The 23,678-nt window shown below is 42.0% G+C and overlaps 2 protein-coding genes and 1 long non-coding RNA gene across 3 annotated transcripts in view; 1 reads left to right on the forward strand and 2 right to left on the reverse strand.

Annotated features, from left to right (window-relative positions):
* The window catches only part of POLN (DNA polymerase nu), an 84,987-nt gene extending 76,413 nt beyond the window's left edge, over window positions 1–8,574 (reverse strand). Inside the window, exon 1 of the mRNA XM_016159234.2 lies at window positions 8,225–8,574. Within this exon, the coding sequence (XP_016014720.2) occupies window positions 8,225–8,354 (130 nt within the window). The 5' untranslated portion in view covers window positions 8,355–8,574. The remainder of the gene's footprint in view (window positions 1–8,224) is intronic.
* A 1,300-nt stretch (window positions 8,575–9,874) lies between these two features.
* Window positions 9,875–22,275, reverse strand: HAUS3 (HAUS augmin like complex subunit 3). The gene is made up of 5 exons (XM_016159240.2): window positions 22,198–22,275; window positions 20,257–21,301; window positions 18,873–19,312; window positions 17,169–17,397; window positions 9,875–10,893 (listed from the first exon to the last, which is right to left on the reverse strand). The coding sequence occupies exons 2-5, from the start codon at window positions 21,163–21,165 to the stop codon at window positions 10,660–10,662; spliced, it is 1,812 nt and encodes a 603-aa protein (XP_016014726.2). The 5' UTR covers window positions 21,166–21,301; window positions 22,198–22,275; the 3' UTR covers window positions 9,875–10,659.
* A 137-nt stretch (window positions 22,276–22,412) lies between these two features.
* On the forward strand, window positions 22,413–23,478 carry LOC118608637. The gene is made up of 2 exons (XR_004953012.1): window positions 22,413–22,757; window positions 23,229–23,478. It is a non-coding gene; the product is annotated as an uncharacterized LOC118608637 (long non-coding RNA).
* Window positions 23,479–23,678: the final 200 nt, after the last annotated feature.

A 23,678-nucleotide genomic window follows, 5' to 3' on the forward strand; every position in this document is an offset into this window, starting at 1 on the left:
AAATGCAGTTTCAATTAGAGACCTTACAGGGCTCTTTTGATTGAAAAAATAATTTCAGAGTACCTAGGAAATGTTACCTATCTGAAATTAGACGAGAAAGGTTAAAAAAATAAGACTTGCCTTGCCAGATTACCTGAACATACTATAAAACCACTATAATCGAAACCACATGGTACTTGAACAGAAATAGATAAAAAATCTCAAGAACAGAATAAACAATCCAGAAACTGACCTCAGGACTTATAAGACCTTAATATACAATAAAAATGGTATTTCAATTAAGTAGCAAAGGACAGCTTAAGAAACAAGGATAGTACAACCAGCGCCACTTCTAAATGAAAATAATACATAGGGAAAACAACTTGGAACGAAAAGAACAAAGGGTTAATATCTGTATCATACAACGAGTCTTACACGTTGACAAAGACAACTCAATAGAAAAACGAGCAAAAGCTAGGAAGAGACAATACACAAAACAGCAAATCCAAAAAGTGAATGAACAGGGCAACAGGCTCAAACTCACCAGGAGTCAGGAAAATGAAAATCAGATTGAATACAATTGGAGAGGAGGGGAAGAGGTGGCCTCGTGCACTGCCGGCAGAAATGTGAACAGTCAGTCCACACTCCACGTCGTTGATAGGTTCTGCAACTTTCAGCAGAACAACGCCTGACCAAGCCAGTTTTAGCGCAGGCTAATTTATGCTACAGACAAGAGTTTTCCTATGGCGTCTCATCAAAGTCATGACAAAATGACATTATTTGAAGACCTGCTGTACTTAGAATCTTTTTGGAAAGTAAACTATCAACACCAAAATTAAAAACACATGTGTCACCCTTGGGAGTTGGGAAGAAACAGACGGATCCGAAGGGAGCACAGAGGGGCCGCCTGGGCACCACTAATGTCGTTTCTTGACCGGGGGGAAGGCCGCACGGGGGTTCAGTTTGCGAAATTTTGGGCTCTGAACTTAGGATACGTGTGCTGTGCTGTGTGTGTAACCGCAACAAAAACAGAGATATAAACCACCTAACCAAACAGCCTCACACTGAACTGTTTTCATAGAAACACACACAACACCAAATAGGTTTAAACCAAAACGTTCATGGCAGGGTTGCTTTATGGAAAAGAACTGAAAACTGAAAACGGATATGGTCAAGAGGGAAGTCGGTGGGTAAATTAAGGAACATCACACTGCAAAGCACAGAGCCATTCCAAAAAGTGACCCAGAGAGATGTCAGTTGACTTGAAGATGCAGAAACCTGTGAAAATATGACGCCACTTTTTAAGTCGGTGGCCGAAGCCCCTCATTCACGCACACGAGTGCATCGCGCACGCACACTGGCACGGGCCTGGTCCCCGGGCGGCACCAACACGGAGGCTTGCCCCGCAGAGGTCACTGGGGAGCGCGTTCGGGGTCAGGGCGGGGCCGACATGCAAGCGCTGCCAAGGCCTGCTCGGGGCCTGGGGTGGCCTTGCAGGGCTGTCCCTGCCGCTGTGTCAGCAGCTCCCGGGGAGGGGGTCTGGAGGGCCGCGGGTGAGCGGCCGCCAGCAAGGCTCCCCATGTCCGCCATGGGCCGGCACTACTGTTCCCTCGAGGCCACGGCCACTCCTCCGGGGTGCTAGTGGCTTCTGCCCGCAGGAAACTTTCAAAAGCGAGGGCAAGGGGATGAACAGAACCTCCGTCACTGCAGCTGGTCTCGAAGTTGCAAATGACATTCGTCTCCCTCCTCTACTACCCATCCTGAGGTCCCCTCGCCCTGGCTGGGCACCTCTGCTGGTCTAGGTAGCTTACTTGATCGAGTGACCCGAACCCGCATCCCTAAGGGGTATAAGCTCCTGGTCACCATGCCCTTCTCCGGCCAAGGCCGGTACATGTGCCATCAAATTTGGGCAGGGAACCAAGAGGTGACCAGTTATATCACGTGGGTGTCAAGTGTGCTCCCCTGCCTCCGCTACATAATAGCAGCCCTAACTTCTGCTGACCGGGGGGCCACCCCCAGCAGGCTGGAGATCACACTCCCTGTCTGCCGGCGTCTCGGCACAGGGCCTTGAAAGGACCAGGCAGCAGCCAGGTCAGTGGTACTTCCTGGGCCCCAGTGGGTCTTTGTCTGGAGGCAGGCGACCCGCAGAACCGAGGTGTGTGTGTGGGGGGGGGGCACTGGCAGTGATGGTAAGCAGGGCCACTCCCACTTCCTGCTTTGGGTTCCCAGATCCCTTAATTATGCATGTGGGGGACAGCGCACCGCTATGATCACTGACGCAGTGTACACTGCCCCCTGGAGGTCACTGCTCCACCACTGCAGGGCGTCATTCCCAAGCTGGCACTGAGCTGTGCCTGCTACAGGCCACTGCACCACTCTGTCAGGCTGCAGGGAGCCTGTGGGCCCCACGGTCAAGGGCTCACCACAGTCCTCGGCTGTAAAATGCGTGCCTGTGCCCAATGCCATGCTCTGTGGGATTCCGTGAGCCTTGGATGGTGGGCTCACCGAGGCCCTGCAAACGCACACCTAGACCACACGTCCATGCCAGCCAGGATCAACCACTGCGCATTTGGGGATGCAAGGGCTCAGTGTGTCAACCTGACACCAAGTGACTAAGTTTTCTCAAGGGATGGTACTCGGGGACTCGGCGTTCGGCCTGGTGGAAGGTTCGGCAGCTGCAGCAGCTGGGTCAGCCCGGCTGGGGAGCGCCGTGACATGGGCCCGCACGGCTCCTGCATTAGAGCCCGAGGTGCCTGCACTGCGACAGCAGACTGGCTGGGGATGTCAGCCGGCGAAGGGGTCCCAGCTCGTTCCCTCCTGCAGCACTCTCCCCCAGGGAGCTGCCACCTGGATGTGCCATCACCACGACCGCGACATCTCTACTCCTTGGCAGACAATCCCATTAGCTAAAACGCTCTCGATGTTCTCTGTTCACATTCCTAGATGGTCTGTCCCCTGACTGGCCCATGTCACGTACACAGCCTTAGCAGGCCCCGCACTTCTTAGCCCGGTAACACTGACCTAATGGCCAGGAGGAGGAAGCAGCCTTATGTTGTCTTCAAGCAACAGCTGGGGTGGGCACCAGCCTTCAACAGGGAGGGGTCACAGAGGTATCTGGGATGCAAGATCTGAATGCAACTCAGATGTCCCCACCACACATCTCAGGGGCTGGGCCCTCTTCCTGACCAACGGCTTGACCTCGAGGAAGCACGCCTGCCAGGGCTGAGAGAACGCAGCCTTCTCTGGAGCTCTGAGTCGCAAGACTACGGCTGGGCCTGCCACTGCTTGTGGCCTGTCGCTAGGCTGCCAGGGAAGCCCTCTGGGTATCACGTTGAGCCTTCAGCTACTCATTAACCACCCTCGGCCCTCGTCTTTTCCCCAAGGATCGATCATGCCCAGCCACAGCCACCAGTTCCACTGTCTTCCTTCGCTGTGTACTTTCCAAACACGCAGGATGACCCCAGCGACCTGGGCAGTCGCTTCCACTGGTACCTCGGACGAGCCACCCTAGGGAAAGTTATACCTCGCTTGCTGCCATTCACATTCCAACTAACTTGTGATGAACACATCAGCGCCAGCCTGCCTGAGGGTGCCCAAACTCCAAATCACCATGTCCCCTCTCTCAGGCCACTCCCTGCACCAACTGTAGCAGCGGAGCAGGACCCCTGGGAACCAGACTGAGTGTGCCTGCAGGAAGTTTAGGGGGTGAGGGTATGGGGGACAGGACTCAGAGAAGCAGCTCAAATACCACAAAGTTGCAACAAAGGCCTCGGCCCATCCCACTGAAGAACAGCATATCACAACCGCGCACGGTTATCATCACAGAAATCATCATGGAAAACGAGTGGACAGTATCACAGGCACACGCTCGGTTGCTGGCCTGGGCTAGCAATACGGTGAGGGTACGATAAACAAAGAAAAGGCCTGAGCTAAGAAAATGATGTATACATGGACCCTTCCGCTGTGTGTGTAAGTGTGTAAAACAAAATTTTTTTTAATGTGGGATTATGGCCTTTAGGTTTTTGCTTTTTATGTTTTCAGAAAAAAAAATTTCAAGTATTACAAGCAAAAAAGACTCCCCCAACAAATGTTGAGGAAAATATTTACAACGTACAGAACACAGTAAAAGCTTCATCTACGCATGCCTGAGTGCACGCTTACAAGTCACAAGAGTTGAGGTCACAGATCGGCCCTAGTGGCAGCGCTCGGAACTCCTCACCCGTCTTCAGAAAGCTCAACGCACAGCACCGGGCGAAGCACCCAGGACACCTCACGGCCGGGCCGCAGATGGCTCCAATACAGTTTCCTCCCAATACGGAATTCTGGTCATGGAAGAATCATTTGCGCAGAACCTTGGAAAGTGCAGGTTTCACCACCCAAGAGCTGTGAGTGAAGGAGAGAGAGGAGGGCGGCAGAGGGCAGCCGGGAGCCCTCACGGGCGGGAAGTGCCGGTAAAATCTGAACGCGCACGAAGTCAGAGGGCGAGTGGAGGGACGTGGGCCTGCGGGGCACACACGGGGGTCTCCGCAGACGCTGTGCGACAGGACAGAGCTGAGCTGGCTGCAGCACGGGCAGGACGGAAGAGGCAGCGAAGCGAAGCCGGGGGAGCTGGGGCCGGCCCCCGGCAGCCTGCGCTGTGGCTGGACCCAACGGGTTGGTTTGTTTGAAGGAAGTAAAACACAGAATGTTTATCATGTACTCTTGACTAGAACGAATATAATCCAAATAGATCTATTTGTCACTTAGTTATCTGTCCTTGAAATTACAAAGATTTCCACAAGATGATGAGAATAAGGACACACTTCACGGGAATAAATTGGATTTTAACAAATGTTTACCTTTAGGGGTCTCAAACTTGTATTGATTTGTAATGTCTGTAAAAATATTTTTATTTTACTGGAAGATACCACATTCACCTCTAAAGTCGATCAAGCTAAAATGAAAAAGAATTTGGATAAATGTGTACTAGAAAACGTCATTTGATTTCTATACGGACTCACACAAAACACAGAGATGTATTCGAATAAATATGTGCTCAATCATATGCATAATCCTATCACACCAGGTCAGCTGACAACCCTGAACTCACCCTGAAAACTCCCACTCCCCAGTGTTTCCCAAAGACCTGCCGTGGCACTAGCAAACAAAAAAATGATGATGGAAATTCAAGTCAGATGAACCCGATTCTGAACCTAATTTAAAAGTGTACGACTTAAGGTAATAAAACTCAACTACTCACAGAAGACCCAACAATACAATACAATGGCTTAACGAACAAAAAGTGAGTTTATTTCTGTCATGTTGAGAGGTGAGTGGTCTTAGCTGGTGGTGCAACTGTTTAATGAAGTCACTCTGGGGCACGGGCTCCTTCCAGCACGTTCCTCCACAATCCTCGAGGACAGTTATCATTTGCAGGGTTGGAATGGAGTTACTGCATGTTCCAATTGGAAGGAAGGTGACAGACCAGCTAGGAAGTGAAGTGGATGGTCCTCGGGCCTACCCGGGATGGCACACTACCTGAGCACACATCCGACTGACAGGAGCCCGCCACCCGGGCATACCTGACTGCAAGGAGACTGCGCCACATAGTCGGATCGTGTGGCTCCGGAGGAAAGGACTGACTCTGGGGTAATGGATGGGTACCGTGTCACAAAGGCCTTCAGAGCAACAACTCCCGTGACTAGAAGCGAGAAGCTGCCGCCACAAGAGTCAGGGTAATGGCTACCTCTGAGCAGGCAGAGCGGTTTAACTGAAAAGGAAATTCTGAGGAACTGGCAGTGTAAGTGTAGTTACATGGACGCCCTCTTTATAGTAACTCATTAAGCTGTAATTTTAGTTTTTTCACAGCAAAGGATTTTTAAATAACAGATCAATCTTGCTGCAAGAAGATATATACAGTCCAATCCTTACTGGATGTATATCTTAAGACCTGCTAGCCTAGCAGATCAGAAATTAGACCCCAAAGTGACATATAACATTAATGTTTGGTTTTACTTAAGTGTTTGTAAAAGCAAATATTTGTTGTTTATTTCCACTGATTTGAGTTGTGTTGATATCTACTGGGTATGAAACGGCCTTTCAGAAATGAAACAGTGATTTGTATTTTCTTTTGAAGAGAGAAAGGTTTGACATGGCGACAGCTCTGCACCTGACAAGAGTACAGGAATCATTAGGTCTTAGGTCCAGCACCGTCATCGGCGACCCACCAGCAATCCCGTTCTCATTCACACTCACACGAAATAGGAACGAAACTGGTGGGACTATGCCACAGACTCTGAGGGGGTCCCATGACCCCTGCCTCCTAGCGCTCACGCTCCTTAACTTGAATGTAGGTGGGACTTGTTGACTCACTTCTAACCAACAGAACAAAGCACAGGTGACAGGATATTTGCGATCATGCTACATAAGACTGTCATGGCAGTCTAGCTAGGGACACTCTCTTGCTGGCTTTGAAAAAGCGAGCTGCTACATAATGAAAAGTTGCTTAGGGAGAAAATCACAAAGAAGGGAAATGAGTCCCACCAAGAACCAGCAAGAGGGGAAGCAAATGCTTCCCAGTCCGAGCCTCAGATGAGACCACAGCCCCACCGAGGAAATGGGTGAGCTGTCCAGGCTCCCGATCCACAGAAACCGTGAGATAACAGAAGCGTGTTGTTTGAAGTCACTAAGATTGCAGTAACACTGTGATGTAACAACAGATAATGCAGAATCCTTGTGAAAATCCACTTTTTTTCAAATCTAAAACACCTGACAGAAAAATAAGACCTTATTTTTTTCCATTATCTTCTCAATAAATTTATGAAAACTAGGGTTTTAACAAGGCATTTTAAGCACATGACGAGAGTTCACAAGACAGACTCACATCACAGCTACCAGAGGCAGTTCTTCATTCTTACCAGTTTTTAAAGGGAAGGCCGTGCCCACCCGTCAGGCGCACACTGCTCTTTGAAAAACAAGCACACGGAATGGAGGACAAAGCTCTTCGATGTTTAAGTATTTCTTCCTCTACTACTGCCTACCATCATCATCATTCCCCCAAAATTCCTCAAATTCTTACCAGTTCATTTATTAGTGACTTCTACTGTGGTAAGACACACAAGCAACAGATGCCTGAATATGAGCAGAACTGAATGTTAAGAGCTATCTTAAGAAACTGCACCAGGCCCCGGGTGCACGCCATGAGTGTGCGGGAGAGGATGCCCCGCCTTCAGAGATCCAGTTCTTAAGGGAAAAAAGGCAACATCCATAGGTCGGGGGTGGAAGTGTGTGTGTGGGGAGAGGAGGAATTAAAGACGGGGGAGACAATAGAAACTGCATTTATAACAGCTTTTGCACTGTTTGTATCTCACTCTGTAGAAAAGAAACATAAAAACAAATTATTGACCCAGACTTAAAATTAAAAATAATGACTGCTTTCCTAGTAAAAAGAATTTCCTGGTCTAAACATTTCAGTAACACTTGTGAGCATGTCATTGCTTTTACTGTAATACGTCATGATCATACACAGATTTGCTGATCTTTGCCCCCGCATTTTATAAATTTCTATGGCAACATAACATACATACTGTCACAAACACTTCTCTAGGCCACCACACACAATAAGGAAGCACAGTCATCGTCGGTGTCCGTGGGGGGTGGGTTCCAGGACCCCAGCGATGCCAAAACCCTCGGATGCTCAAGTCCCTGATATAAAACGCAGTATTTACGTATGACCTATATTGGCGTAGACTGCAGCAAGACACGTCCACACATCACTTCATTCGTGTGGACTCAGCGGGTAAATTCAAGTTTTGCTGCTTTCGGGAACTTTCTGGGATTTTAATTTTTTTCTAATATTTTCGATCTGCAGTTGATTGAACCTGCAGATGTAAAAACCCGTGGATATGGAGGGCTGACTGTACCACGTACAGGCTAATGACCCGAGAGCTAAGGCTGAAGCCGCAGGCACTGTCAGGGAGCCCATCTCTTTTGAGGTTACACAGATGCTAAGAGAATGTCCGACAGAAATGCCTGGAACAAGGAAGAGAGTGCCACACATGTACAGCAATTAAGGGCTAAGAGAATATAAAATTTAGTGAGCAGCAGCTCGGTCGTCACCGAATGAGAGCGAAGTGAGGGGATCTGGGCTCCACTTGTTCGGAGGCACAAACTTCCCTACATCTGCTATATTTCATTTTCAAACCCTAGTCTGAAGAATTAACATTCAAAGTAACAAAAGATAGAAAAGTTCATAAAAACTACTCACTCTTTTCACTCTCTCTCCAATTAGACTCCACTAAATCACCTGAATGCATAGCGGACATAATCTTCTGAGCAACACTGGAAAGTGGTATCTTACAGAGATCAAAGCCTACAAATGTTTTGTAATTTTCCATTTTCACACAATCCTAAACATAAGATAAACATAACACCCATATATTAATTTTAAGACTTCAAAGTAAGAAACAAGTTATTTAAAACCTTTTTATGTACTGAGACTTTCATAAAAATTACTATATTAATAACAAGAAATAGGTATAAACTATCCCCATAATACAGATAGGATAGTAGGAAGAAAGTAATGGTTAGAGGCTCAACTGGGGTGTTATGGTAACAAAAAACATATTTTCTAGTTAACCAATTTTAAAGCAAGTAATTTATTTAAATACTTCCTGAGAATTCAAATGGCTGTTATGATCCTCAAACATACAAATCTAAAAACATAAAAATTATTAACTGACTTGCGTGATTACAACACACCACCTGACACCCTTCCGCTTGCACTGTTCAGCTGTACTGGCCCCTGGGACTAAGTGTGATGGTCTGGGACAGTCCAAATCATCAAGTAGCTGGTCATATATCTTAACATATTTGGCACTAATCTAAACAGAATTTGCTATTCCATGAACCAGGAAACCAGGTGACGTTTCTTCCACATTACTAGAAAAGAGAAAAATTTTAAGTAAATTCTCTATTCAAAGGCAGAATGGCAGGGAGGAGTGGGGGGCAGGGGTGTGGGAGGAAAGAAAAAAGTACCCGTGAGGAGCTAATAGCAAAATCTCAGAAAAAATTTTTGCTACAAAATTTTTAAGCATATTAAGATCTACTAACAAAATTTAAAATAATGTACAAATATATTAACTGGTGAAGCATTTTTGTTCAATAAATTATAGATTATCAGGGCTCATCTGTTACCTAAACATGCCCATTTTCTGATGGTTACAGCTGAAAAATTCCATAAAGACCTCCTATAATGTAGTTTTTAGATATCAAGAGCAGGTAATATATTCTTAGCAAGAATATTCTTGAAGGTAATATCTCTATCTCCTCTTTTCTCTATGAAGCTTACATGGCATCTAACACAGGCCGCTTATAAATCAAACTCTGTATTATTGATGTAATAAATAAACTCCTTCGAGCTATTTATACCAACTCTTCATTTAATTTTCTAAATACTACACTGTAACCCAACTAATAGTCCAACATTTAAGTATTTTCACTCTAAAGAAACTGAAACAGCATTATATATCCTTTGAGTAATCGCTTCTATGGAACTCTGAAATTTCATTTGAAAGCCATTCCTCTGTTAAATCACACTGAACTCAAAAGCACTGCCAGGATCTGACTTGCGGAAATTTTAAGTCCCCAGGACCCGGCCTGTAAAATGGACAATGGCCCATGGAGACGTGGCGTTCATCGTGGTCTAAGTAGGAACATTAAGAGTCTCAGTGTCTCTAGCAAAAACTTATGAGAGAAAACAGGTTGAGAGGCAGAATTTTACTTTATAGTCAAATATGAGGGACTTGACTACTTCACATATTAAAGTCTTTAATAATGCTGATAAAAAGTTCCACCAATTCTTTAAATACTTAAAAGCAGAAAATTCCTCTTTCTAAAAGAACCAGTAAAAGAGATATAACTAGTGAAAAATATTTGTATTAGATAATACAGTAGTGTCCCCTTATCCATAGGGCATCCAAGACCCCCAGTGGACGGCTGAAACGACAGTATCGAATCCTATATACACACAGTTTTTCCCTATACATATGCACATTTTCATTTAAAAGCAGCACTTTATGGCTTCTCTTTGGCATATTCAAATTGCCAGCATCACCACTCTTGCATTTTGGGGCCATTAAAAAAGGGTGACTTGGATACAAACATTGCAATACTGCAAGTTGATCCAAGACAGCGACTAAGTAACTAATAGGCAGGATGCACTTAGCGTGGAGATGCTGAATAAAGGGATAATCCACGTCCCAGACAAGACAGAGTGGGGCCATGCAAGATTTCATCAGGCTATTCAGAACGGCACGCGATATAAAACTTCTGAATTTACTTCTGGAGTTTTTCACTTAATCTTTTCAGACTGCACTGGACCACAGGGTAACTGAAATTGCTTTAGGCAAAATTGCACGTGAGGCTGTGGGGTAACTACTGCAATGTTTTCTACCTGTAAGTAAAAAGTTACCAGGACTATGCACCACCAATGAAAAGTTCAAGTCACAGAAAGCACTGGAACGCTGAAAAAACATGTTACATGAGGAAAAAAAAACACTGGTATAACACTTGGATTCATTAAATTAAGTGTCCTGTTCACCTCAAATTTAAAATGTTAGAAGTGTTTATTTGCTACATTCTCCTAATGGATAAAACATTAAAACATAGCACATGTAGTAAAGATTCAGTTTTTAGTTATTTTCAATTTTTGGGACCAACGGCTTTAATCTTTGATTGGTTTTCTAAATTCTCCACAATATTTTTCAGATAATCTTCATCTTTTAAAAAATATACATATAATTCTCTTTCCATTTGATTCAGCTTATTAGATGCCAAAATTTTTCTTTTTGTTTTCACATCAGCAAGAATATCTGTAAGAAGATGATTTAGCTTATTCAGTTGAGATTCAACGTGATGAAACTGCTCCATTAACTCCTAAAAGGAAAATAAAAGTGATTTTAATGCAAGAGCTCTATTTGTAACACCAATTATAAATTTAAAATATAATTTACACAAAAAGAATACGAATTATACATTATCTTAAATTATGTTAAATCAACAATTTTAACAATAAATGAACCTCAATGAAAAATCCATAAGTTTAATATAAATTCCATTAAGATCAATTGCAATAACTTCTGATAGGCAATTTTAAGTGATTCAAAGCAAACTCTTACTCCCTGAAGAGTTCTTGATACGTAAAAGCTGTTCTACATATTTATATATTCAACAAATATTACTGAATGCCTACCATGTGCCGAGCAATGCTCAAGAGACTACGGATTACACTAATAAACGCCATCTCCTTCATGGAGCTTATATTCTGCTTAATGAATCTAATCAAACCTTGTTTTAGCCTAACCTGTTTATTCTAGACACAGGAGGTACTGAGAAAGCCTTGAAATAGAGCAACTGCCAATAAAAAAGAATTACCTCAACAAAAACCTCCATTTTTCTTTTTCCATTGTCAAAAATTATATGTGACAGTCAACAATCCTGACTTACAGTGTCACCCTCCAGCTCAAGATCCTAGACATGCCAGACCCATCACATTTAATAAACTGAAACTCTTCACTTCCGAACATTAAAAGCAGTTTATTAACAAGTTTTCATAGCTTTCTAATCAAGTATTCTACTCCAATAAATTTTCAGCCAGTATTACTGAAGAGGTTCGCAGAAAATCTACAGCTCTAACTGCCTCCTCACCGCCCAGAGCTTCTCAGCATGGGCCACAAACACAGTAGTCGCCTGAGGTGCCCGTTACAAAACCAGATTCCTGCCCTCATTCCATGCTACACTGCTCAAACTCAGCGACAGGGGCAGGAAGCTACACTTAGGCTCCGTAGTGATTCTAATGAACAAGTTCAATAATGACAGCTTAACATGTGTCATAAAATCCAGATCGCAGTAATTAAACTACATGTGTTAAAAAAAATCAAGTAATACCTACATTAAGTGGTCTCCCTTTGAGGAAAAGCTTGGCAAACTTGAATACGATGAGAAACAATAATCTCACCTTTAATTTCAATACTAAAGGTCTTGATAACAATTGCTAAAACACTCCTACAGATACTAAAAAATATTCAACTTCATCAATAATAAAAATGTAAGTTAAAAGTAATATGGATAGCATTTTGTACCTCACTGGGCTAGGGAAAACATTACATGATACTCAATAACAGTGAAATAACCAAATTTTAATGATTCTAGGATACAAACTTTCATTTTAACAAATCAGAAATTAACATGCATTTCATAATCAAGAGCATCATCTAATGTCATTGACCAGACACGCAAGAAATGCTGTATTGCCAACATGAAAAAAATTTTTATGTGGTGAGAACACTGGGCAGGAGCTCTCCCCACAGCAACTCTTTGAGAGCCCTAGAGGCCCTGCTCACTATAGGCACAAAGCTGCACAGCGGGGGTGTCACCGAAGCCTGGCATCTGCTCCATTAACAACTCCCCACCCCCTTCCCAGGCCCTGCAACCACCACCATTCTACCCTGCTTCTGAGTTTGACTACTTTAGGGATCTCTCATAAAAGCAGAATCAAGCATTATCTGTCCTTGTGACTGGCTCAGTCCACTTACCATATTCCCCAAGGTTCATCCATGCTGTCGCATGCTGTAGGATTTCCTTTTATTTAAGGCCGAATGACACTTCACTGCATGCGTACACCACATTTTCCCTACCCGTTCCTCCACTGATGAGTACTTAAGCTGTTTCCACATCCTGGCTGTTACGTGTAGTGTTGCAAAGGATGTGGAGTGAAACGTTACTTTCACTAACATTTCTTTGAGATCCTAATTTCGATTCTTTTTTCTAAATATCCAGAAGTGGAACTGCTGGATCATGTGGTAGTTCTATTTTATAATGTTTTGAGGAACCTCCAAACTGTTTCCCATAGCAGCTGCACCACCATTTTACATTCCCACCAAAAATGTACGAGTTTCAATTTCTCCACATCCTCACAAATACTTGCTACCTCTTTTTTTTTTTTTTTGAGAACAGCCATCTTAACAGGTGTAAGGTGATATCTCATTGTGGTTTTGATGCATTTCCTGATGATTCGTGACACTGAGCATCTATTCATATACCTGTTGGCCATTTCTATGTCTTCTTTGGAGAATTATCTATTTAAGTCCTTAACCCACTTTTTAACCAGGTTATTAGTATTTTTTGCGATTCCTAGCATTCTTGATGTTTATAGTGTGGAAAAGTACAAACAACTTTGAGTCAAAAAATAATGCAGAAGAACTGACACTGAATGTGAATCTTCAGAAATACCCTATTTTAATTGGCTTATTTTTTCCCTTTAATTCATATTAAAAGAGTGATAAGATAAAAATCTACATCTACCTGCACCAAAAGTTATCTTCTAATAAGTATGAAATAAAATTCTAAATAAGTATTGTGTCAGTTTAACTGTTTTTTCTTAACATTCATAAAATGATAGTATGCCATATGATCAATGGTGTCCGCTATTTATACCATGTAAATTGTGCTGGTGGCACTGTATAAATAGGTATGAGCCCTTTAAAAGGCAATATGGCAGTATCGAAGGCCAAAAAATATTTGTGTACCCAAGGAAGTTAATAATCCTACTTCCAAGAATTCATCCAAATGAAAGTGTCCAACAACAAAAAGCTACATACACAAGATATGCATGTCTTTCAAGAACAAACAAAAGAAGAAAATGAAGACTATCAAAGTATCCAACAATGGTGGATTGGCTATAGAAACCAGGACATAGTAATTAAATCCACAGAGTACTGTAACATTAAAAATTAAGAAAATTATTTAGAGTGAAATGTTTATTTCATAAGGCTATGTAATCAAGGAAGAGTAAAAGAATAACAATATATGTAGGTAAAAAGCATATACCTTGCAAATACTAACGGAAAGAAAGATAGCAAAGGAATATTATCAGGTAAAAGAACATTAAGACAAAAATACCAACAGGAATAGACAGGGTCATGATGTAATGCTAAATGGTTCAATTCACGTCAATTAAATCCACCAGGATAATTCACTGAAATTTTAAACTTGGGTATCTTATAAAATAGACTTAAATAGAAATAAAAAACTAATAACTACAAGTTCTAAAATCTATACTCACAGAAAATTTTTATACCACTATTTATTGGATCAAGACAAAATCAGTAACAGGAGATTTTTTTAAAAAACTAGTTACAGATATTACTTCACACCCATTGGGATGGCTATTTCATATGTTTTTTTAAGGAAAATAAGTGTACACAAGGATATGGAGAAAGGGGAACTCTTGTGCATATCTGGTGGGAATGTAAAACGGTGCAGCTGCTGTGGAAAAGTTAGGCAGGTCCCCAGAAAGTTAGACACAGAATTACCACATGATCCAGCAATTCTACTCCTAGCTACATACCCAAAGAAAACAGGGACTCAGATACCTGTACTCCAACGTTCCTAGCAGCACTATTCAAAACAGCCAAAAGATGGAAACAACCCAAGTGTCTTTCAACAGATGACCAGATGAACAAAATGTGGTGTATACACACAATGCAATATTATTCAGCCATAAAAAGGAATAAAATTCTGACACATACTACAATATGGATGACATTTAAAGACATTATGGTAAGTGAGGTGAGCCAAACACAAAAGAACAAATATTGTACGATTCCATTTACATGAGGTACTGAGAGTAACCAAATTTATAAATAGAATAAAGGGTATGAGGGATTGGGTCAAAGGTGTGGCAGGCAACTGAAGGAGATGAAAAGTTCTGGAAATGAACAGCGGTCATGGTTGCATGACATTGTGAATGTACTTAATGCCACTGAATTATATCCTTAAAGATAATTACAATGTTTTTACAGTTTGTATATTTTGCCACAATAAATTTTTTTGCTTACCAGAATAAAAATATATATATTTAAAAAAAGTAATCACAAGCTTCCTGTTTCAAGGTAGGCTAGTTGTTAAGATGAATCCTCCCATAGGAAAAAAAAAAATGTGAAAGGCTAAATATTTTTTAAAAATCAAACAAAACAAAAGCTTCCTAAAAGTAATGAAAAGATAACAAGACACTAACAGGAACTACAAATCCATAAAACCACCCAGACTGGTAAGGGAGCCCAGGAGCAGCTTTACTCTAAGGCAATTGCTACTCTTAAAAAACTGGAACCTATGATTCTTAAGACTCTCAAGATGAGTGGGAGAAAAGTAAAAGTCCAAGGTCTGTGAAAGGCGAGAAGTCAAACAGGAGACCCTCTTCACAATAAGCTAAGGACTCAAAGAATGTCAACAAGGTTAATTTAAGATCATTATGGCCCAGGATGTGGTTCCATCGTGTAGCGGTTAGCATGTCTGCTTTCCATGCACAGTCCTGGGTTCGCCTCCCAGCGGAACCACAGTCCATGGGCTACGTCCTGCCTGAAAAGCCCGATGTCTGATCTCGGAAGCTAAGAGGGTTGGGTCTGGTTAGTACTCAGATGGGAGGCCACCTAAGGACACCAGGTGCTGTAGGCATAAAGTTAAAAAAAAAAAAACAAGAGAGAAAAAAATCAGGATGGCCCAGAGTGGAAGAGCCCTTGGTTAGAATTACAGCCCAGACAGGAATCATCTGGGTCTGCCAAAGACTTTTTCAGACTTTGCACCCATTTAAGGTTCAGAACTGGTAGTGCTCATGTTATCAACATAGACATAAAAGCAAAAAGCATTTAAGGATTATTTGCTTCATAATGATATCCTTCACCAGAAAGATAGTGATTTTAAATTTGTATGCGTCAATAAATAGTGATGGGACAACCTGGTTATTCACAGAAGAAAAAATAAAATTAGACCTCTACTTCATGTAATACATGAAGTTCTGGTGGATTAAAGAACTAAACTTAAACAGTGTAACCTTGAGAAAGTAAAAGGGACTATCATTATGTTAAGGACAAATCTTAACAAAACAAGATATAGGAAAGGGCAGTCATAGAGTTAAAAATGACATTGAAAGGAAAATTCTAAAAAAAAGCCAAAAATAAAAACTGTAAAAAGAGAAAAGACAAGCCACAAATAGGGAGTAAATCTATAAAACCCACATAATTTACAAAGGATTGGCATTTAAAATATATAAATAACTCTTACTACAAATAATTAAAGAAAAGAAAAAACCTAAGGTGGGCAAAAAAGATGGAGAAGTAATTTTCAGAAAAAGATGAATGGCCAGTAAACAACTGAAAGGAAGCTCAACTTCTCCTTAATAATCACGAAAATGCAAATTACCACCCCAATGGGATGCTATTTTGTATCTACAGATTGAGAAATGTGTGAATTAGACAATGCTATGTGATGAAAAGGATGTGAATAAGTAACATCTCTTGGAGCCTGCTGGTACCATATTGTACAACCATTCTGGGAACAATTAGATGTACCTTATAAAACTGAATTGGTGATCCAGCAACTCTGTGTGTGTGTGTACACGCACATGTGTGTGTAACTATTAGATATGCAATAAGACTATCCATAGCAGTATGATTAAAATAGCAAAAACTGGAAATAACTTAAATGTTTGTCAATAGAACAGAAAATTAAATTGTGAAATTTCATACAAACAAATACTAACTATATAAAAGAGAAAACCATGAATGGGCTACAGCTTTGCATATATCAACATGGATGAACCTCAAAATCATACTAAGAAACAAGCAAGTCACTGAAGAATACACATAACATCATACCATATATATAAAGTACAAAAACATACAAAACTAAACAATATATGATGTAGGAATAGATACGTCTAATAGAACTGTAAGTAAAAGCAAACAAATGATAAAATTAACCACAGCAGTTACTCCTTAAAGGGAAGGGAGTGCTATCAGGAGGAGCATGCTATCACCAAGCGTACATAAAGATGTAAGGACAACCTTCTATTTTCTAAGATAGGTGAAAAAATATAGGGTGGTGGTATTATTTTTTAATTCTCAGCATAAGCATTACACATCCTCTTATGTCTAAAGTATTTTATAAATTTAAAATATTCTGTGTACACTATCAAAACTATGTGAAAAGTATATTTACATGTAAACAAAAACTATAAGATATAAAAAAATTAATTTTGTATTAGGGCAGCAGGATTTGGGGTAAAATTTTCCTCAAGTTAACAATTTCCTTAGTATTTTTTACAATGAATGTAATTTTTTAAATCATTTTTACCTACTATGACAAATACGCACCTGATCACTAAGCAAGAGCTGATTTCCTCCTTGATACAAAGCATCACAAAGCACATCCACATCATTATTCAGTTTGGACAGAAAGAAAGAATGCTCCTGAGCAGACACTGCTAACTGATCTCGTACCAAAGAAACGTCCTGTTTCAATTTCTCAGCCACTTCCTCCAGTTTTTCATGAGTTATAAACAATTCTTTTTTCTTATTCTCTCCTTCCAGAAGTTGATAAAGCCTAACATGTAAAAATCAAAAATTAGAAAAAAATTTATCAAGTTATTATAGTTTTCAAAATTACAATCTACTGCACTGGGGCACCTTTGGGGATAGCTAACAACTTAAAAACAAAATTGATCTGTCTGCTGCTAAAACAAGCAAAGGAAAACATTCTAACTAAAATATCTTATTAGAGAAATATATGTTCTAATTATTGTAATTGAAACCCCAGTTTTCCATTCTCCCAAGTTTTAGATATAAAATTCTTTCTTACTTTAACTGCCATTAACCTATTCAAATTACATTTGAACTACCTCCCAAGAAAACATTTCTTTCACAGAATACAACTGTGATGTAGTAGAAACAGCAATGAACTTGCCTAGGTCTGAGTTCTGGCTATTATCTTAGATCCAGATCAAGTCAACCCCTGAGACTTCATTTTCACATCTTAATATCTATTTTAAAGGATTGTAGTGGACTTAAAAAATTGGAAAGGTAAAAAAGTAAACAATAAAGAGCTACATAAATAATAATAGTAAACTTACTACTCCAAGCTTGTCCATATTTGGTTGACAAATTAAATTCTTGGTGAGCAATAGGTCACTTTAACACCTCATACATTAATGGCAGAAAAATACTACTGTGCAAAGGGAAAAATGAGAGACAGCACCTTCTACAAAAAAAAGCCTCCTCTTTTTCTTAGAATTAAATATAAACATAAGCATATTTTTTATTTATTATAATGAGTTGCAACAGACTTCATAAAATTGATTCAGCCCAAGGCTGCCAATTTTGTTCCTGTGGGATACAACTACACAATTCCAGGGGGCACTATTCACATAGATCATGACGTCAGTGCCGCCTTCTGAAATTGTGCAATACAGCAGCCCTATCTATACCCCTTGTTTCATTAATAAAAAAACAAAGGATTAGATTATTTCCCTCTTGTCCTGGAAAAATATCAGGAGAAGGATTCAGACTTTTGAAGCCTTTGACTATATCATTTTCAGTAACCCCATACCATCAACTTCTTAGACATCCAGAAAAGGTGAGGAGCCAGCATTCATTCTCACCGATTCACCTCACTAGACAAAAGTTGAAGTCTTTTCCCCCATCTACTGCTACCTTCTCCAAATCCAGTCAATTCTCAGCCCTACATGCCTACTGTACACTAAGCTGTATTTAAACTTCCCACTGCAGTTAAACTCCTGCGTGAAATCTAAAACAGAGCATCTAGATAGTGGTGCCTAAAGGTAAGACCTTGTATATATTCATTCCTCCAACCCAGCAAATCGGCTTCACAGTAGGTACTTCCAGAATGAACATGAATGAAAAAGGGAGCAAAAAATAAAAAAGGAAAAAGAGGGATACAAAAGAAAAGTGGGAGAATAGAAAGGTAAAAAATAGAGTACAATTTTTAGTACTGCCACAATTTCAGTTCAAACTCTAGTATTTTACAAAAAAAAAACTCATTAAAGAAATAATGAAGCATACCTGTGAGTAGAATAATCCTTGGTCTCAATGGTATTCCTTGCGTTTATTTGATGAGATACTGATGGGTCTGTTAGGATTTCTAATTGCTGGTGGAGCATCATATTACTTCGACTAAGCTCTTGAACCAAATTTTCAAGTTGACGGTATATGTCCCAATTCTTTCTCAATTCAATTTCATAGGATAGCTGTAGAAGTTCAAATGATGCTTTCTGCTTTATCAGCTGATTTAAAACTAACTCTTGTCTTGCTGTATAATAGTCTTGTTTAGCAATCTGCAGATCAAAATCTCCCTTTACAACTGGCATATTCAATAACTGGGCATTCTCTTTCACCACAGCAGGCAAACTTTTGTCTCTTATATAAGTAATTTGTTCTTCAAGTTTCAGAATTTCACTGTTCAAGCTAGAAATTTTAGCATCCAAATTATCCTTGCCAAGAGGCTACACAAAGAAAGCAATTACAATTAAAACTGCATGTATTAAGTTCAAATAGTTTTAAAATTATTTTCACTTTCCATTTCAGGTTATCAGATAACATGCTAATAAAAAATTTCATATTAGCAAAACTCAAAATCACAATTGAAAAATGATAAAGTGCAGACTAAGTCAAAGGTAAAGCCAGTATAAATTGTTCAAATTCAAGGCTATTACTACCACATATATACAGCAATGGCTACCAAAATGGTGATTTTGTCATGCTTAATAAAAATTATTAACATACTACTCACTGATTGCAAATGCTATTTTTCTTAAAATTAAAATAATCTCAGTAGCTAGTCTCCTAGTCTGTCAGCTGATTTTAGCACTTCTACAGAATGATAGGACTTCACATATTACTCCAAAATTTGTCAGTTATGGTGACTAACTTGGTGGTAGCATTGTTTCTGAAAGCTACCTAGTGGTTACAGTACCAAGGAAGCAAGTTTTCCAAGACAGCATTTGGGTATCTGCACTACATCTATACATTCTCAACAAAGAAGAGGATTTCAGTCCGCTGAAATCGGATCTGACTTCATTAGCGCCATGCTCTCTGGTCACAGCATACAAGGCTTAATATTCAAAATGCAGCCGTAAGGCCCTTACACATGTCATAAAAAAGGAAATTTCAGTGTCATCTGTATCTGAACCAACACAAATTTCAAATCTAGAATGCAAAATTACTTTTGTTTAAAATTAGTTAGACAATGTGGTTGGGGTTAATAATTACTATTTCTGCCCTCCACTAATATGATTTACTCGTATGAAACACCAACATGTATCATGACTATGCACTAAACAAAATAATGTAATGACGTATTATATCCCCCTTTCTAAAACACTTTAATATCATTACCTCCCGTTACTAACAATTACGATATGAATCCAGCCTCATTTCTCATGCTTACCTTGCTAGCAAGGCTATGAAGGTTCTCCTCTGCCCATTTTATACTTGACTTCATGCTCAAATTACTTGCTTTCAAGTGAATTAACTGATGCTGAGCACAAATGTATGCTAGCTGCAGCCTAGCCATCTCTAGCCGTCTCTCCTCAAGGATTTCTTGATTATCACAGATAGATGGTGCTTGTATATCTAACAGCTGAAAATTTTCTTCATTTGAACTTTCAACTACCTCATGTATACCCTGAAAGAACTGTTTTTTGGTATATAAGGTTAATGCTGCTGTGCTTTGCTCTTCTTGGTTTAGGTATTTTTCCAAGGAAATCTGAGATAAAAACACTAGTGGATTTGTCCTTTGACCCAAATTAGCATGTCCGAAGAACATCATCAATTTTGCAACTCCATCAGTAAGAGCCTGAAGTTCATTCTTGATCTTAGTATTCATGGCATTTAAAATTCCTTGACTCTGCTTCAGCTTTTTAGCAGCTTCTTCTTTTTTAGCATTTAACTTCAGAGATTTGTGGCTAGTTACCGAAGCCATCAACTGGCGTTTATTACGTCGTTGAATTTTTAGGTTCTTTAATTTCTGCAGAGTTTTAACTTCCTCCTCTAATTTCTCTAGCTCTTTGTCATCCGAAGTAGGTGTCTTCAAATTAGAAGTTTTACAGGTTTTAAGAACTTCATCCAATGCTGCTCCTTCTAGGATGGGCTTGCCTGATTTTTGAAGAATGCTAAAGGCTTCCAATTCTTCTTCAGACAATACGTTCTGTTCATTCACATTCCCACAAAACCATTTCAAAAATGACTCATCTTCAACAGTCTCAAACAACCAGTCGAAATCTTCCCCATTCAGAATATCAGCTTTGGGATAATCAATTTTTTTTAATGTTTCCACAAACTCGTTTCCACAACTCATGGTTTACCCAAATTTCTGTAACTGATATGGGTTTATGGTGTTGATATTTACAAAATAAATCCAAATACAAAAACTAATTTTATGCTAAGTTCACAGAAAAGGAAAAAAATATTTTTAGAATCTATAATGAGTTCTCCTGGGGGGATAAAAAAAACAAGGATTAGAACACAAGTAAGATAACTGCATTTTTAAAAGGACAACATAAATATCAAATGATATCTGGTATCCTCTAGCACGGAGAGACTTGCAGCTGAAACGTTTGATGAAAATAAAGAGAAACAAAATTAACAATTAGGGCGTTAAAATACTGCAACAATAATGAAAACCTCAGTAACAAGGAAACCTTATTTTTTCTCCCAAAAAGTAGTTTAAAATGTTTTAGAGAGCGGCAGCTCCGTTTTTAATTCCAAACCAGCAGGTCCGCGCCATCGTGTGGTTAAGCGGCCCCTTTCCCTGACCTTCCCAAGGGATGGAACAGAAACGCGAGCGTTTTGCGGAAGCTTCGCCTGCGTCCGCGCCCGCCCCACCGCCCCGCAGAGGGGCCCGGGCCGGGCGCGAGTCGCCGTCGCGTCGCCGTCGCGCGGACGAGTCCCGCAGAGCGGGCGCGCACCGGCGGGAACGTTCCAGGCGTTCGCCGCGTCTCGCCACACGCACCGCTGAGCGCGGCGTCTGCGACGGCCGGCCCGAGCGAGCGGCAGTGACCGTGACAGCTCCGCCCGAGGAGCGACGGGCCCAACGGACGCGCGGCACAGTCTCCGGCTTTGTTTTGGGTTGTTTTCGGAGGGTGTTTTTTGCGTCAGTCAGTCACGACGTGGGCGCTCGTTAAGGAAACGTGCGTCTGCGAACGCCCGGCCCGCAGCGCGGGCGCCGTGGCGGCAGGAGCGACGGCCCGCGCCCAGCGCGCGCCCCGCGCCCGGGACCCCCCGCCCTCCGCCCTGCGCACCCCGACTGCGCGTGCCCGCGGCGGCTCGCGCGCCCGAAGGGCGTCCCGGGGGCGCCTGAAGGCGGAGGCAGCGAGCGGTGGGCACTCACCTGGTGACGCCGGCTCGCGCGCCTTCAGCCGCCAGCCGCCCGCCTTCGCGCCTCGCACTGCCTCACGGGAGCGCCGTCCCCGCGCGCGCGCAGAGGACCCCGGCGTCGCCGCGGGGTGACCGTCTGCGCAGGCGCCGCATCAGAGGACGCCGGGCCGAAGTGGGCGGACGTCTACTCGCAGGAAGCGAGCTGATTGGCTCCCTGCCGCGGGGGCGGGGCCCGGGCCGCGGCCTGCCTGGGTCGGCTCGTCTGGAAGAGTCGCCGCCTGCGGCGTTCGGCGCGCGGGGACTGGCTCTCCCGCTTGGTTCAGATTCCTACCCTCCGGTACCCCAACCCCTGTCCCCCAATGACCGGCTTTTAGAGGAAAGCCCAGCTGCCAGGTGCGCAGGCCAAGCCGGCCCCAACCCTGTTGCTCGCCAGCCGCGTCACCCGGGCTGCTCCGGTCCGTTCTCCCCTCGGAGAAGTCAGGGGAATGAGCAAGCCATGGACCTGGAGCAATCAGAGCAGTGCCGGTTGGGCTTACGTTTCGCTGTGACGTGACTCGCTTTACAATCTTTACGGTAAACGTTATTTTGCAAAAGCAGTTCAGGGTCAGCCCTCACCTAATCACTAAGCAAATGATGAATTCTCCCGCAATACCATTTTCAAAATCTAACTTATGAAGATGTTTTAAACTCAATATGAACACTTTCAAAGGAGGATGCCAGAGGTAGGCCATGTGTAGTCAATGAGGGAAAGATGGCTGAAACAGACTGCGAAGTTCCATGCAAATCCGGTTTATGCTCAAGGTCCAATAATGAAACCAGACCTTTGGGGTTCCCATTTGTATTGGACGAAATTCACGTTTTAGTTACCAATCCTACAAATTAACGTCTAAATGTGCAAGGTTCAGATCTGGTCATTCCATAACTAAGGTGACTTGTCAGACAATGTCCTAGTCTAGTGTGGCACTAGAAGGGCAGATACCATTTTGAATAATTTTTCATGTGTGTGTGTGTTTTATTTTGGGTTTTTTTTTTTAACGCCTACAGCACGGTCTCCCTAGGTGGTCTCCCATCCAAGTACTAACCAGGCCCAACCCTGCTGACCTCCTGAGATCAGACGAGATCGGGCACGTTCAGGGTGGCGTGGCCATAGCCATCTTAATATTTTTAAGGAGAGAAAAAAGAATGCCTAAGGCAGATATCACAAATTAATCTTCAATTGAAGATACTTCCTATTCGTTTTACTTTTGTATCCTTTTCTAAAAGACAATAAAATCTAAAATGATCTGAAAAAACATCAGAAGAGAACAAGTTTGTGGGACAGTGCACAGCCTGAAATGGGGGAGGAAATGGGGACTGCTGGTGAGCTGGGAGGGTAGGTTAGCACCCCTCCGCCAGGGGACCCCCTCAGCCAACTGCGGGGGCGGGGACTGGGGAACGCAGTGCAGCAGGAGGCGGGAGCTGAGCTGGCTGGCAGGGAGGAAGTGAAGGCTGGGC

Source organism: Rousettus aegyptiacus, unplaced genomic scaffold, assembly GCF_014176215.1.
Source record: "Rousettus aegyptiacus isolate mRouAeg1 unplaced genomic scaffold, mRouAeg1.p scaffold_m13_p_10, whole genome shotgun sequence".
Classification (NCBI taxonomy): Eukaryota; Metazoa; Chordata; class Mammalia; order Chiroptera; family Pteropodidae; genus Rousettus; species Rousettus aegyptiacus.

Bases quoted from the DNA above. Each gene is read 5' to 3' on its own strand.
- HAUS3 (XM_016159240.2), bottom strand. From the start codon at position 21,165: ATGAGTTGTGGAAACGAGTTTGTGGAAACATTAAAAAAAATTGATTAT. The intron at 17,398-18,872 runs GTATGCTTCATT...TTTACATGTTAG, and splicing joins AAGGATTATTCTACTCACAG to GCTTTATCAACTTCTGGAAG. The intron at 10,894-17,168 runs GTGCGTATTTGT...TTTTCCTTTTAG, and splicing joins AGCTCTTGCTTAGTGATCAG to GAGTTAATGGAGCAGTTTCA.